The sequence below is a fragment of the Bufo bufo genome, chromosome 2, assembly GCF_905171765.1.
Source record: "Bufo bufo chromosome 2, aBufBuf1.1, whole genome shotgun sequence".
Taxonomy (NCBI): domain Eukaryota; kingdom Metazoa; phylum Chordata; class Amphibia; order Anura; family Bufonidae; genus Bufo; species Bufo bufo.
In genome coordinates, this window is record NC_053390.1 from 283,215,132 (window position 1) to 283,232,569 (window position 17,438).

The window sequence follows — 17,438 nt, forward strand, 5'->3', positions numbered from 1 at the left end:
ATTAAATCACCTTTCTTTCCCATTCTGACATTCAGTTTGGAGTTCAGGAGATTGTCTTGACCAGGACCACACCCCTAAATGCATTGAAGCAACTGCCATGTGATTGGTTGACTAGATAATTGCATTAATGAGAAATAGAACAGGTGTTCCTAATAATTCTTTAGGTGAGTGTATAATCTGCAGAGATCGGCTTCACCACAAATTAGGAACTTAGCTCCTTGTAAAATTATAAGAGGAACTAAAAACAGGTGCAAAAGCTAAAAACTGCCAGTTCATTCAAAAAATGAAAGACAGAAGAGGAAGTATGTGAAACATGTGACCATTATTTTAGAATAGTCTCAAGCACTTAACAATCTTAAAATGGCCGACAAGACAAGAAAGATATCTTGTCATAAACCTTTTAAGATGGCTGACATAAGACAAGAAAAGATCTCCTGTCTTCCACAAGGGGGTGCTAAGTCATCATTCTACTGTGAATGGGGCACTAAGTGGGCATAGCTACTGCGTAGGGGCACTAAGGGGCATGATTAGTGTGTGGTGGCACAGAGGGGGCATAACTACTTTATAGGAGGAACTAAAGGGACATCCTACTGTGAATTTGGGGTAAAAACCAAAATAACAGAAGGATGGAAAGAGCTAACAGACAAGTGGATGCCTGACACAAATTATTGTAAGCAAACTCTCCCCTCTGCAGAAGCTCATCATGTAAGAGGCCACTTATCATGTAATTCTGAAACATAACAATAGAGAGATTGCGCTAACGTCTGATTCACTCTCTCAGTCTGACTGTTAGGCTTGTTTCAGACTAGTGATAAAGTAGGCTCTTTCGGTAGGGAACAGCCTGCCAGATCACTCTGCATTCCGCTATTGACGGAAGTTTGTAAAGCTCCATCTGGCCCCATTAACTATAATGGGGAATGGCGGAGATCTGGCCGCATTTTAGCAAATATACTGAGAATCGTCATGAAGAAAATCGCTGGAATGCAAAGAGATCCGGTAGGCTGTTCCCTGTTGGATCTCTAGTGCTAGTATAAAACTAGCCTTAGTCTAAGGATAGTAGACGGTGGAGAAGCTCAGAGCAGTTCCTAAAGTTGCACAAAAAGCTTTCAAAACCAAACTACAAACTGTCAACCCCTGTCATAAACAATATTTTCTGGTATACCATGAAATCTTACCAACAAAGAGAAAAGGAGAAAAAGGGCACATGAATGCAATCTATAATCCAGAGGATGCTCTTGTGAAAGCACCACCAGTGCTCCTACACCACTTCAATAAACTGCAAATCAGCATCTTTACTGTATATTTCAAAATAAGGCCTCAAAGGGGTTCTAAAAATATTCTATATTTTTCAACCCAACACCTGATGTGACTACTTTTCTATTTGCATGTAATTAAAAATGTAGTATAGCTACTGAGTTATTCAATAAAATGTATCTGTACAGCGCCACCTGCTGTTTGTTATTTTCCTTATTATTTTGTCCATCTCACTGAGATAGTCGGGTGTGCTCAGTTTAAATTTTCAACTGTCATCAGCCATATCTTCTGTTAGAAGCTATCACAGTTACAGGGAAAGAGCTACGGAAGAAAGGACATGCCCCCTGAGCTGCCAGGCTGGAGAGAATCTAGCAGAGCAATTGGAGCAGTGAATTAGGAAATCTTTGGATCCATGTTAGGTACGTGTGTAACACCCCAGAGTGGTGTTACCACTTCTGCACCTTGCTGCTGTCTTTATTGGTCTTACCTCATGTCATCTTGTGTATTTATTTCAGGTCCTCCACAATGTGAATTCCTATTTTGTTATGCAACTGTTATGTTCACATGTAATGTGCCTGGTTCACCAGCAGGTGGCAGCAAACACAGCAGAGCTGTATGTACATATAATGGAACTTACCATTCCATCTAAGCCCTACTTTCTGCAGGAAGGGTGGGGACCAGTCAGCTTCAGTCTAACTTACCCCCTGCTAAGGGAAGGGTGTGCAGAGGCACGTCTCTGTTGGACATGCCCATGCCAGCCAGAGCACCCTAAGCTCTGCTGGCCATGGAGGCCAAACCTTCAAGCCTCAGGAGCCAGGAGGAAAGTTCCCTGGCATAACTTAGAGTCAGAATACAGACAGAAAGTGCAGAATACAGAGGAAGCTGAGTTATCAAGCCAGCATGTCAGTACAGCAGAGTCAGAGAGAAAGATATAGCAGAGTTGAGTTTGTCTGTCAGTTCATGCTAAAGCCTGCTGGAACCAAGACATAGTCTGAAACTGTTTGGAGAAACGTTTATTCAAGTGAAGCTGCCATTGAACTTCATTTCAAGGTCTGGACTCAAGTTATTCTTTCCAATCCCTCAATTATTCCCCCTATTTATTGCTTTAGACCCAAAGCCTGGGGTACAGCCGTATCCAGGTAGGAGCACCGTGACACATAAAGAGACATTTGAGCCACACTATACCAGTCGGCATACCTACACTTGGGACGCAATATATATAGACGGCCCTGGGGGGAAGCCGCCCGTTGCACATGGTTGCTTCTAGCTTTGTAAGAAAGGTATTGTCTTGTACCAAATGATGTCTGTTTTTTACATCAATGATGGTATAATCCCTTTAAGAAAATAATGTAACATAGTAATATAGGCTGAAAAAAGACATACTGGTACGTATATTCAGTTCTGCCTGTTATCCTGCAAAGTTTATCCAGAAGAAGGCAAAAAAAAAAAGCTCATGAAGAAGTAGAAGCCAAAAAGGGGGGAAAAAAATCTGGCAATCAAAATAACTCCCTGGATCAACATCCCTTCTCCAGTATTCTAATTACTCCAATCTGTAATATTATTACCCTCCAGAAATACATCCAAGCCCCTCTTGAACTCTTTTAGTGAAATCACCATCACCACCTCCTCAGGCAGAGAGTTCCATAGTCTCACTGCTCTTACAGTAAATAATCCTCTTCACAGGATATCCCCTCATCCCCTGATATATTTATACATAGTAATCAGATCTCCCCTCAGTCGTGTTTTTTCTAAAGTGAATAACCCTAATTTTGATAATCTTTCAGGGTACTGTAGTTGCCCCATTCCAGTTATTACTTTAGTTGCCCTCCTCTGAACCCTCTCCAGCTCTGCTATGTCTGCCTTGTTCACAGGTGCCCAGAACTGTACACAATACTCCATGTGTGGTCTGACTAGTGATTTGTAAAGTGGTAGGACTATGTTCTCATGACGGGCATCTATGCCCCTTCTGATGCAACCCATTATCCTATTGGCCTTGGCAGCAGCTGCCTGACACTGTCTTGAGAGTAAAAATGCTTTAAAGGGAACCTGTCACCGGGATTTTGTGTATAGAGCTGAGGACATGGGTTGCTGGATGGCCGCTAGCACATCCGCAATACCCAGTCCCCATAGCTCTGTGTGCTTTTATTGTGTAAAAAAATACGATTTGATGCATATGCAAATTAACCTGAGATGAGTCCTGTCCCTGACTCATCTCACATACAGGACTCATCTCAGGTTAATTTGCATATGTATCAAATTGTTTTTTTTTTACACAATAAAAGCACACAGAGCTATGGGAACTGGGTATTGCAGATGTGCTAGCGGCCACCTAGCAACCCATCCTCAGCTCTATACCCAAAATCCAGGTGACGGGTTCTCTTTAAGGGTTTCAGGTGACCAATCACCTCTATTGGCTCCTTTCTGAACCCTACCAGGCAGAATGCCTGGTTTAATAGGGTTGATCATGCTGACAGATGCTCTTTAAAGCTGTAATTGGAGAAGAAAAGAATTTAATAAACTTCCAATTATAATTGGCAAAACCTAAACATCTCTGCGTAGATTCGTAGGAAGTGCCCAATCCTGGCACTTTGGCTGGATCCATGAAAAATCCTTTAGAAGATATGACGTACCCCAAAAGAGAGACACTATCTACCTCAATCTCGCATTTTTTCTGTCTTCGCAATGAGATGATATTATCTTTTTATACTTACGCAGGACTTTCTTGACATGAACACAAATAGGCAGATTTACTCATCCTATAGATGGCGTAAATTTAAACAGGCTGTCTAGACCTCCACCAGCTATTGGTTGGCTTACTTTAAGACTTAAATTGATGTCAGAATTGTTGTAAAATGTCACATCTTATGCCACCCCCTTTCACATGAAGCAATGCCCCTTCCTGACTTCGTGCAGAAAGTTTCTCGACACCTATATGCACTAAATAGCATCCAATTACAATGCTTTTTGGCTCAATTTACTCCAGAATCTAGGTCCGCGGACATTAGTAAACATGTACCAATGCTCTTCCAAAGATGACAAAAAAGTCAAGATATCACCACAAATTGAAACACATATTCTCTGAACACATCATTCATAAAATCCAGGAAAACGGCTGCGGCATTGCAGTGACAGAAAGGCTATAGATATTTACAGTAATCTGTATGAGTTTTAAAGGCTGTCTTCCATCCATCCTCCTCCTGAATCCTGACCAGAATATAGGCTCCCTTAGTGTCATTCTTAGAGAAGAAGACTTCCTTTTTGAGCTGATCAAATATCCTGAGATGAGGGATACAGGATAGCGGTTACATATGGTGTTCTCTTTAGTCAAAACAAGGGTGAAGCTCATAATCTTTCTTGGCCACAAAGAGAATCTTGTTGCAGTTGGGGACCTGATTGGATAAATAAATCCCTTCTATAGGTTCTTCTTAAAATACAGTTCCATCGCTCAGGTCTCAGGGGCAGACAAGGAGACAAAGCAGACAATCGTCCCTTGGAATCTTGGAACTAGGAATTAGGTCAAAGAAACAATCATATTCCCCAGAAGGGGTAAAAAACTTATACCCAATGAGTGTAACATACTTTCCTTCTAATGCTCCTACCAGGTACTGCTGTTCTTGGTGGTGCTGGTGGGGATGCTGGGCAGGACATGCGCAAAGATCATAGCTGTTTGTCCATTCCCAGGGCTTGGCTATTTCACAAATCCAAAAATTGGTGGGCCAATCAGTGGTGGATAGGGAGACCATTATGGGATTCCGACACTCATGACTATTTGACCATTCTCTTGTTTTAACCCTTCCTTATTTCATATGGTATTGACTTTGCACTGTCTGACTTTCCATTTGCCGAGCCTTCTGAACTTGTAGTTCAGTCCTGGTTTCACTGTTATCTGTCTATGACACTGTTTTAAGAATTTGGTTGTTCTAGATGTTTTCTCTGCTGATACCTGGTATTGACTTTTGGCCTCTTTTGGTGATGCTCTTCACCTGACAAACATGACTAGACATAACCTAAGGACTTGCAGTAGCAAAGAGCAGATCCCTATATAGGGGTTAAAGAGCGAATATCTGGAGTCCCATAGATTCTGCTAATCAGAGTGGCCAGCACAAAATCTGTCTATTAAAAGCCTACTTTTAAAAGGGCTAGCTAAACTATTGTATTAAGCCCACTCACTAGCAGCAGAATCTTTATGCCCCTTTAGACATTAGTGTGCTGTTTGTCGAACCCTCCGAGAACCTCAGGTTTGGCTGATAACCTCATGTATATGGGTATCTCCCAACCAGGGCTGGCCCAAGGTGTTCAGGCGCCCTGTGCGAGCTAATCTTGTGGTGCCCCCCTCCCCTTGGTTCACCTAAAAATACACAAAGAGGAAAACAATCTTTGTAACAATCCTTGTAACAAACAGTTTTTTTTAATTACAGATAATTTAAGTGCAAGTGCAAACAAGTACAATCATACCCAGTGTCACCCATAGCCAGTCTCCTGCCCCCCTTAATCATACCCTGTCACCTTTGTCCAGTCCCCTGGGGGGCAGGGGACTAGGCAAAGGTGACAGGGTATGATTAAGGGGGGCAGGAGACTGGCTATGGGTGACACTGGGTATGATTAAGGGCCTTATAATGTGCCAGTAAAAAGGAACCCCCATAATGCCCCCCAATAATGTGCCAGTAAGTGTCCACATAGATGCCCCCCCATCATGTGGCAGTATCAAGTGCCTCTCTCCTCCCCCTCACATGTCCCAGTATCATAGTGCCATCTCGTCCCCCCACCCAAAATGCCAGTATCATAGTGCCATCTCTCCCCCCCAATATGCCAGTATCATAGTGCCATCTCCCCCCCAATGTGCCAGTATCAAGTGCCTCTCTCCTTCCCACCCCCCATGTGCCAGTATCATAGTGCCAAACCCCCCCATGTGCCAGTATCAAGTGCCTCTCCCCCCCATGTCCCAGTATCATAGTGCCATCTCCACCCCAAAAGTGCCAGTATCAAGTGCCTCTCTCCCCCCTATGTCCCAGTATCATAGTGCCATCTCCCCCCCCCCCCAAAAGTGCCATTATCATGTGCCTCTCTCCCCCCCATGTGCCAGTATCATAGTGCCATCTCCCCCCCAATGTGCCAGTATCAAGTTCCAACCCCCCATGTGCCAGTATCATAGTGCCATCTCCCCCCCAAAAGTGCCAGTATCAAGTGCCTTTCTCCCCCCTATGTCCCAGTATCATAGTGCCATCTCCCCCCCCCCAAAAGTGCCATTATCATGTGCCTCTCTCCCCCCCATGTGCCAGTATCATAGTGCCATCTCCCCCCCAATGTGCCAGTATCAAGTGCCTCTCTCCTTCCCACCAACCCCCCATGTGCCAGTATCATAGTGCCATCTCCCCCCATGTGCCAGTAATAAGTGCCTCTCTCCTTCCCACCCCCCCATATGTGCCAGTATCCTAGTGTCATCTCCCCCCTCCCAATGTGCCAGTATCAAGTGCCTCTCTCCTTACCCCCCCATGTGCCAGTATCATAGTGCCAATATCCCCCATTGGCCAGTATCAAGTGCCTCTCTCCTTCCCCTCATGTGCCAGTATCATAGTGCCAAACCCCCCCATGTGCCAGTATCATAGTGCAAAACCACCCCACATGTGCCAGTATCAGGTGCCAACCCCCCTCCCCCCGTGTGCCAGTATAAAGTGCCTCCCGCTCCCCCCATGTGGCAGTAACAGTCGGGTATTTAAAAAAAACACTTATACTTACCTCCATGTCAGCAATGCGCTGTATGTCCATATATGGAGTCAGTGCTTGTGTATTCTAATTTAGCCTGTATTTCAGAAAAGTTTCTGCTGGGACTCAAACCCACGACCTTCTGTATGAGAGGCAAGGCACTTAACCACACAGCTATAAGAGCTGCATAACCACTGACTGAAAAAAAATGAGACCTCTACTGTAGACTCGTTTATAGCTTTGATAGCTAGTGTACATCCATACACATGACAGCTGCCCCAGCGCACTCAGCCTGCTATCTCTCTATATATGATAGCTGACCCAGCACACCCAGCTCTGCTACATCTATACACGACAGCTGCCCCAGCACACTCAGCTCTGCTATATCTATACACATGACAGCTGCCCCAGCACACTCAGCTCTGCTATCTCTCTATATATCTATCTACTGTATAGTAATATTTAGAGATATATAGATATAGCAGAGCTGAGTGTGCAGGGGCAGCTGTCATGTGTATAGATGTAGCAGAGCTGGGTGTGCTGGGGCAGCTGTCTATATATATATATATATATGAGATATAGTAGAGCTGAGTGTGCTGGGGAAGCTGCCATATAGAGATATAGCAGTGCTGGGTGTGTTGGGGCAGCTGTCATGTGTATAGATGTACACTGGCTATAACAGCTATAACAGAGTCTACAGTAGAAGTCTTATATTTTTTCAGTCAGTGGCTAAGCAGCTCTTATAGCTGTGTGGCTAAGTGCTTTGCCTCTGATACAGAAGGTCATGGGTTCGAATCCCAGCAGACACATCTCTCCCTCTCTTGAGGATGGCAATACAGAAGACTATACCTGGGATTCGTCAGTGGTGTTTGTGGCAGTCGCTACACCGGCCAAGGAGCCTCCTCACTGTCAGCCGCACAGCTCGCACACCAGCCCTGCTCCCAACAGTGGCATAGTGTGGGTTGCCAGGACCCGGGGCAAGCCGTGTATTGCGCCCCCCCCCCCACCCCAACCTGTGCACACACCGCTTTTTACAGATAATGTAGCAGTCCTATGTAATAATACAGTGATAACTCTCTGAATACAGATAATGCGCAGGGTGGGCCATATTATCAATCCACCCCCAACCCTACCGTGAAACAAATATGTGTTTGGACATTACATACATCATTACAAAATATACAGGAGAATACAGCACCACATACCTCATCCATCCAGTGACATCTCCTGTGATGTAGACTTTCCTCAACATCTTCATTCAGAGATAAGACCGCCATGATACATTCTTTCAGCTGCGTCTCATCTCTGCAGAGTTTTATTATTATTAGTTATTATTATATATAATGGTCCCCTCTGTATAAAGTATAATGGCCCCTCTGTAATATTAGGATATATAATGGGCCATTATTAATACTAATAATACGAATTATATATTATAATAATACTGGGGGGGGGGGTCATTATATATAATACAGAGGGGCCATTATATATAATAATTATACAGGGGGGCATTATATATTATACAGAGGGGCCATTATATATAATAATTATACAGGGGGCCATTCTATATTATACAGAGGGGCCATTATATATAATAATTATACAGGGGGGCATTATATATTATACAGAGGGGACATTATATATAATAATTATACAGGGGGGCATTATATATTATACAGAGGGGCCATTATATATAATAATTATACAGGGGGACCATTATATATTATACAGGGGGACCATTATATATTATACAGAGGGGCCATTGTATATAATAATTATACAGGGGGGCCATTATATATTATACAGAGGGGCCATTATATATAATAATTATACAGAATGGTTTTTGAGAAACTCTCAGCTATCCGAGCTGACACATTCACCACTTTCGAGAAGGTTTGGGAACCATGGCTAGCTTCCTCCCATGCTCCAGACTTACAATATAGTATTTCTCTTTGATATTATTGTCTATGCTTGTCAGAATTACGCCTCTGAACTTTGATACATTCTCCTTATGTCAAAACTCCTATTGTATACCATAGTATGATAAAATTACGTACAATGTAATGTACATTACTCCAAGAATTGTTAATGTTTATATTTTGTTTTTATTCTATTATTTACTTATGTACATGCATATCTACCTATGCTTAAACTCAATAAACACCTTTTGAAACATAATAATTATACAGGGGGGCATTATATATTATACAGAGGGGCCATTATATATAATAATTATACAGGGGGGGCAGTATATATAATAATTATACAGGGGGCATTATATATAATAATTATACAGGGAGACCATTATATATTATATAGAGGGGCCATTATATATTATAATTATACAGAGGGGCCATTAATAATGGGCCCTCTGTATAATTATAATATATAATGGCCCCTCTGTATAATATATAATGGCCCCCTGTATGATTATTATATATAATGGCCCCTCTGTATAATATATAATGGTCCCCCTGTATAATTATAATATATAATGGCCCCTCTTTATAATATATAATGGCCCCTCTTTATAATATATAATGGCCCCTCTGTATAATATATAATGGCCCCCTGTATGATTATTATATATAATGGCCCCTCTGTATAATATATAATGGTCCCCCTGTATAATTATAATATATAATGGCCCCTCTTTATAATATACATTGGCCCCTCTGTATAATATATAATAGCCCCTCTTTATAATATATATTGGCCCCTCTGAATAATATGTAATGACCCCTCTGTATAGTATATAATGGCCCCTCTGTATAATATGTAATGGCCCCCATTCTTTCCCCCACCTCCATAGTGCCCCCAGTATGGCCCCTAGTACTTGCATAAAAATAAAAAAAATACTCACCTCTCTTCATCGCCTCTTGTAGCCTTAGATCGGGTGTCGCGGTGCAGGCAGTCAGGAACACATCAACGTGCCCTCCTGTGCTGCGTCATCACGTCATCTCGCGAGACCCGGCGCAGGAGGTCACGGTGATGTAATTGCGATCTCCTGCACTATTCTACTGCTTCATAGGCTTCAGGCCTGGCCTGAAGCTTATGAGGCAGAACAGAGGGGATGGGAGCCATAGGCTTCCATCACCCTCATTATACTGCCTGCTGCCTGGCGCCCCCTACAACTTGGCGCCTGGGGAAATACCCCCCCCCTACACACACACACGCTACCCAACTGGCTCCCAACTCTTCCCTGACCAATGACATCCAGCAGTGGCTTTCTCCTCTCTACCCACATGCATGTTCAGCTGAACATATGTATATGGGGGAGTTGGGATACCATACAACCTAAAGGCAGTAGGCACTCTAGAAAAAATGGTGACCTTTGTTGTTGTGTATTATTGGCCATCCATTATGTATTATTAGCAGAGTGCACATATTTTATGTTGTTAGGGTACATCCACATCGGATGACTCCACTGCTAAATTTCTATCACGGGAGGTGAGTAGTGTAGTGCTCTGAAATCAGCCGTCGCAATAATCACTTTGCAAATGTTGAACACTGTGGGTAAAACTTGCAGCATAGAGTGAATTGCTTAGGATTAAAAACCCGCAGGCAGTTTACAGGTGAAACTCGAAAAATTTGAATATCGTGCAAAAGTCCATTTATTTCAGTAATGCAACTTAAAAGGAATTGCATTAATGCAGCTTAAAATTAGAATTTTGTGAAAAGGTTCAATATTCTAGGCTCAAAGTGTCACACTCTAGTCAGCTAATTAATCCATACCCCCTAAGCAAAGGGTACCTCAAATTTGTGACTTTGGGGTTTCATAAACTGTAAGCCATAATCATCCAAATTATAACAAATAAAGGCTAGAAATATCTCGCTTTGCAGTTTCACCTTTTAAGTTGGATTACTGAAATAAATGAACTTTGCACGATATTCTAATTTCAGTTTCACCTGTATGTTGCATGTTTTTTTATCCCATTCACTTTGCTGGTACTGTAAAAGGCTGTGGATTTGCTGTATACAAATATGCTGCAGCAAACCCGCTGCATTTATGTCCCTTGTAGAGCGTACCCTTGTACAGGAGAGTTCAGGGATTATTATGTGTCATAAATCTATCTGTTTAAACTAATTACGTTAGCTTAAGAGAAAAAATGAGGGAAGTTTACATTCTTGCAAAAAACTTAAAAACGCCCAATCGAGTGAATGAGTGCTTCAGTAACCAGGCACAGACAGTACACACTGTACAGAGCTATGTGTAAAATATAGTAAAAACAGCGGTGCTGAGAATTAGACCTCCATTGATGTGACATCGATGACCTAGCCTTAGAATAGTTAGCCCTAGAGAATTCCTTTAAGACCTCATGCACATGACCATAGTTTTGGTCCATGTCTGATCCAAATTTTTGGCGGATTGCACACAAACTCATTTATTTCTATGTGTCCGCAAAAAATGCAGACAGAGCACTGATGTCATCATTGTGCTGTCCGCATCCATGGTGCAAATCATAGAACATGTCCTATTCTTGTCTATTTTGTGGAAAAGAATAAACCGTTCTAGTGAAGGGAGTGAGAAGATTGCAGGTTGCATGCGGCCGGTATCTGTATTTTGTAGATCCGCAGTTTGCGCAAGGCAAAATGAATACAGTCGTGTGCATGAGGCTGAATTGAAATAAATGTTTATAAAATAAATATGTTTGATAAAGATTATAGATGGAAGAAAAGATGGAACGTTGTATGGTGGAAACATCATATGTAAACAACATGGAAGGCTTTCTGCCATAAAAATTTCTGTATTAAGCATTCGAGACAAAAAAAGATAATGGACACACAATATGTGCAACAGATACAGATTTCTTAACAGAATGCAACTACAAAAATGTTGGAAAGGAAAAGGCTGGTGAACATTGTACAATAAATAAGGAAACACAAAACGTACTTTATTTTTTCATTTCTTTATACAAAATAAGTAAGTAAGCTTAGAAGCTTCTCAAATTATAGTACAGTAAAAGGGGCTTCCATACTGCCCCCTCCTCTCGTCTCCCATGAATTAATTTGTGGGGGGGCTGGGAGATTACAGAAAAAAAACTGCAGATTTTTGCACAATTTCTTCGAGGTGCATGAGTAATAGATAAGGTGATTTTTTATTTTTTTGCCTAACATCAGCAAAAGACAAATCCTACAAACTTGCCACTAGAGGACATCCTAACACCACATTGTTGGTACACATCAAACCTCTAGAACTATTTTTAAAGGTTTTTCTTTCTTCGTTGAATTTTATCCTCCGATTGTGAGAACATAAGGGTTATATAGTTGACACCCATTTCTCAAGCACACTGGGTTAATGCCAGCTAAGGATTTAATCAATGCAAAAACTTAGAGTGGGAGCAATATCTAAATCCAATCCATCACATTAGCATGTTCAGGTCTGCTAACACTTTTTATTGCTGCGAATACTGCCCAGCATCACAGCGGATGCCTAAGATATAGAACTTTTTGTCACAAATGACTCAATAGTGACCATGAGGTTTGGCTTCTGGTTCAGTTTTTCTTTCTGTATTGTTGTCAATAGAAAATTCTATAAAGAATTGCAAAACAGAGATGAAATAAACTATTTGGAATATAAGCTTTTTGCTGATGATCTGAATGCTAAATGATTTCTTCTTTTAATCATCTCTTGGAATTGATTCAGAAGACACTAGTAATAGAAAGTTACAGGTAGGAAAATTGGTCCCAATCCATCTGGTAAACTAGGAGTTTCACTGGCTTTCCAATAAAGAGGGAGGAGGCAGTCTATTCAACAGCCATGGAGGTGAATTTTGGTTTCAGTGCCATCTTGGTCCCAATGAAGAATCTTATCCTGATATAATGGTCCTGTATTTCAGGATAAGATACAAGGAGACAGGCTGGAGGTGTACTGTCAGGGAGTTGGCTTTTGGTTGTGTCTGTACTCTTTCATTTTGGTATTTTACTTTGTCCCTTTTGTCAAAGGAGTGTTCATTTCGAGCTCAGCATGGGGCTTTGTGTTGTCGAGCAGGAGGTACTCCAGGACAGCTTATACTCTACTTTATGCAGGATGAAGTCTTTGTCCTATTACTTTAAAAGGATGAAATAAAAAACAAATGCTGGATGAGTGGTCAATGACAAGAGTAAGTTTATCCCCCAAGCTTCCAATTATTACCACACTGTGGCCTCGTTAATGTCAGGGTTTTGATGGGGTATAGGACCATTAAAGCCACTATTGCTAGACATAGAAAATGGCGGACTTGGACCACTGCCGAACACTTCCCCAGATATTGGATGCAGTGAGCCTGTCATACCAGGCTCTGGACTGGGTGTATCAGGGTGAGATATCATGTCCGCATATCTTTGGTTTTCTGAAGGGTGGTGGCCAGCTAGTGGTGGTTCTAGAGAACCAAGAGGGGTTGAACCAGGCCCTGAATTCTGTAAGTAGCTGGAATCTGCCGGCGATTGTGTCTGGGAGGACGGAGGACCATGAGGGAAAAAATCATAGTTTCCACTTCCATAATAATCTCCTTGGTAATCTGCAAAAGTATAGACAGGAAAATAGATTGAGAATAGTGGAAAATAAAGCAACATTCATAAGGACAGTGTGGTTATAAGCATAATTCCATAATCTATCATTTCTCATTAATCCTCATACGAAATGTCTTGGGCATTGTCAGTAACAAAGGCAACATTTGAGCAGAGCGTCATAGACCGGTCTGTGGTGTTAAGGCCTAGCATGCATAGCTTTTTAGCCTATTTTGTCTCCAGAAGGTCTACATTTGGCCTTTTATGCATGTTCTCACAGTGCAGTACCTAGCGTAAAGAATCATAAGCTCGTCTTGGTGGCTGTGGTACATGAGATAACACCAGAAAGCAGCTCTTTTGTGTGTTTTCTTGTGAATATATAATTTATTCTGTCAATGCAGGAGAGTCCTGCAGATAAAACCCGCCATAGGATTAAAAAGCAGATGACAGGCATATGAAAACTACAAGTGGAAGAAAAGACAAAAAGAATGAAAGGAGAGAGAAGCCACTGTGAAACCAGAACTTGCTTTGCATTAATTAAGACCAAGACGGGAAAGGTGAGAAATTCATTTTTTTTCCTCACAAGTTTTAACTTAGGTGGAAAAACTGTTTTATTAAAAAAAATACAACAATTTAGGCGAGAAGAGACTTTGCTTGGGGGCAAGGCTGACATCATCCAGCAAAATTTGCTGTGCTTTACTCATAAACTCATACAATTCGTATATAGAAGAAATTTAGAGGCCTAAGATAAAGCTATATACAGTTGCAAGAAAAAGTATGTGAACCCTTTGGAATGATATGGATTTCTGCACAAATTGGTCAAAAAAAGGGGATCTGATCTTCATCTAAGTCACAACAATAGACAATCACAGTCTGCTTAAACTAATAACACACAAAGAATTAAATGCTACCATGCTTTTATTGAACACACCATGTAAACATTCACAGTGTAGGTGGAAAAAGTATGTGAACCCCTAGACTAATGACATCTCCAAGAGCTAATTGGAGTGAGGTGTCAGCCAACTGGAGTCCAATCAATGAGATGAGATTGGAGGTGTTGGTTACAGCTGCCCTGCCCTATAAAAAATACACACCAGTTCTGGGTTTGCTTTTCACAAGAAGCATTGCCTGATGTGAATGATCCCTCGCACAAAAGAGCTCTCAGAAGACCTACAATTAAGAAATGTTGACTTGCATAAAGCTGGAAAGGTTTATAAAAGTATCTCCAAAAGCCTTGCTGTTCATCAGTCCACGGTAAGACAAATTGTCTATAAATGGAGAAAGTTCAGCACTGCTGCTACTCTCCCTAGGAGTGGCTGTCCTGTAAAGATGACTGCAAGAGCACAGCGCAGACTGCTCAATGAGGTGAAGAAGAATCCTAGAGTGTCAGCTAAAGACTTACAAAAGTATCTGTCATAAGCTGACATCCCTGTTAGCGAATCTACGATATGTAAAACACTAAACAAGAATGGATTTCATGGGAGGATACCACAGAGGAAGCCACTGCTGTCCAAAAAAAACATTGCTGCACATTTATAGTTTGCACAAGAGCACCTGGATGTTCCACAGCAGTACTGGCAAAATATTTTGTGGACAGATGAAACCAAAGTTGAGTTGTTTGGAAGAAACACACAACACTATGTGTGGAGAAAAAGAGGTACAGCACACCAACATCAAAACCTCATCCCAACTGTGAAGTATGGTGGTGGGGGCATCATGGTTTGGGGCTGCTTTGCTGCGTCAGGGCCTGGACGGATTGCTATCATCGAAGGAAAAATGAATTCCCAAGTTTATCAAGACATTTTGCAGGAGAACTTAAGGCCATCTGTCTACCAGCTGAAGCTCAACAGAAGATGGGTGTTGCAACAGGACAATGACCCAAAGCATAGAAGTAAATCAACAACAGAATGGCTTAAACAGAAGAAAATACGCCTTCTAGAGTGGCCCAGTCAGAGTCCTGACCTCAACCCGATTTAGATGCTGTGTCATGACCTCAAGAAAGCAATTCACACCAGACATCCCAAGAATATTGCTGAACTGAAACAGTTCTGTAAAGAGGAATGGTCAAGAATTACTCCTGACCGTTGTGCACGTCTAATCTGCAACTACAGGAAACGTTTGGTTGAAGTTATTGCTGCCAAAGGAGGTTCAACCAGTTATTAAATTTAAGGGTTCACATACTTTTTCCACCTGCACTGTGAATGTTTACATGGTGTGTTCAATAAAAACATGGTAACATTAAATTCTTTGTGTGTTATTAGTTTAAGCAGACTGTGATTGTCTATTGTTGTGACTTAGATGAAGATCAGATCACATTTTATGACCAATTTGTGCAAAAAATCCATATCATTCCAAAGGGTTCACATACTTTTTCTTGCAACTGTACATATATAATTGTCTAACTCATCAATAACAGTTGGTGGCATGTCCATAAAAAGAATATGTTTTATGCTGGTACAGTTTTACAGTATGCATATGAGAATTCCCAGATATGGATGCAGGTCTATAATCTTCTCCATCATTGAAAAGGCCAAGTGTCTTCCTGAGATGTTGACAAAGTTCAGCATCTTTGATGCAATGAGATAAACACCTCCCTCAATACTAGCTCGTCTCGGGTCAGCACGCTCATACCCTAATTAATGGTAAATAATAAGCCAAACACTTAGCAGAAATAAATCACATCGCTAGCAGAATGAAACCTATTTGTAAGTGTGGCAAGGCATTAAGTGTTCAGGGTATGCTGGGCTGCGTCAGGAGGAACAGGAGAATACAAGGATGCAGGGAGGGAGCAGATGGGGAAATAATTACTTTTTAGGCTACTTATTACACAATGAAAAAGACTGAACAAAAATGATATAAAATATAGATGCAAAACCTACAGACTGCAAAGCTTTATACTAAAGATCTTTAGCACAAATCTATTACTTAAATTAATAAATAGGGGGGGAAAAATTCTAACATAAACACCGTTATTTCGGGGTGCTAGATGTAAATGTAAAAAGGATCCTGTTTGAAAGGATCCATGGGTCAGATTTAGTATCCTTTTAATTGAATTTGTGGCTAAACCACCTAGAGGAGAAGGAATAAAGCCATGTATTTGGATTCTTTTGTTTTGCTCTTTGCTCAGAATGAAAGAACCGATTCTGTAATCTCTTGACATACAAATCTATTCAGGGCACAGAATGCACAGCTCTTGGTAAACAGACATCCCCATTCATACAGCTCAAAGAAACAAGACACATCTAACTTGTAACAGATCACAAAGACGTGGGAAGGGGGGTGATGTCTAGAGGAGAAGGGAAAATCTGAGATTCGGGAGAGAGGGAGGCAGAGATGCGGAAGGGTTTGAAGGAGGAATATACGGTATGTTAGGAACAAGGATGGAAAATTTCTTCAAAGAAAGACAGGGGCGCTCGGGAAGGGAGGTGTAAGAGAGGAAGCAGGTAAAATGGAAGAGACGTACCAATATAAGATATTGACATCAATAGCACAAGCTTGTGAAATATTGTATATTAAGAAATATATTTAAAAAAATAAAATTAACTAGAAACAGCAGGATATATCTAGAACTAGAATGGAATGATGGATAGATAAATAGATATTTTAGATTTAGACAGATAAGAAATATATTTTAGAAGATGATTAGATAGATAGATAAATAGATATAATTGTAGAAATACATAAAGTGAAAGATGATTGATAGATTGCAGATAGATATTTTAGATAGGTAAGAAATAATTTCAAGAAAGATGATTGGAGAGATAGATAGATAGATAGATGATATATATTTTAGACAGATAGATATAAGATTATGAGTAGATAGATACAATATTTTAGATAGACAGACAGATAGATAATAGATGGATACAAGATTATAGATAGATTTGATATATTAAAGAAATCCATGCATCTATGTATGTGAGCTAGTAGAGTAGAACACTTTATGGTGGAGGTCTTTGTCGAATCTGTTTGGTCATATTGTAAGTGGCAGT

The 17,438-nt window shown here is 41.0% G+C and overlaps 1 protein-coding gene across 1 annotated transcript in view; it reads right to left on the reverse strand.

Moving 5' to 3' along the window:
- Nucleotides 1-13,089: 13,089 nt before the first annotated feature.
- Nucleotides 13,090-17,438, reverse strand: part of LHX5 (LIM homeobox 5) — a 41,626-nt gene continuing 37,277 nt past the window's right edge. The window contains exon 5 of the mRNA XM_040420264.1: nucleotides 13,090-13,457. Coding sequence (XP_040276198.1) covers nucleotides 13,090-13,457 — 368 coding nt within the window. The remainder of the gene's footprint in view (nucleotides 13,458-17,438) is intronic.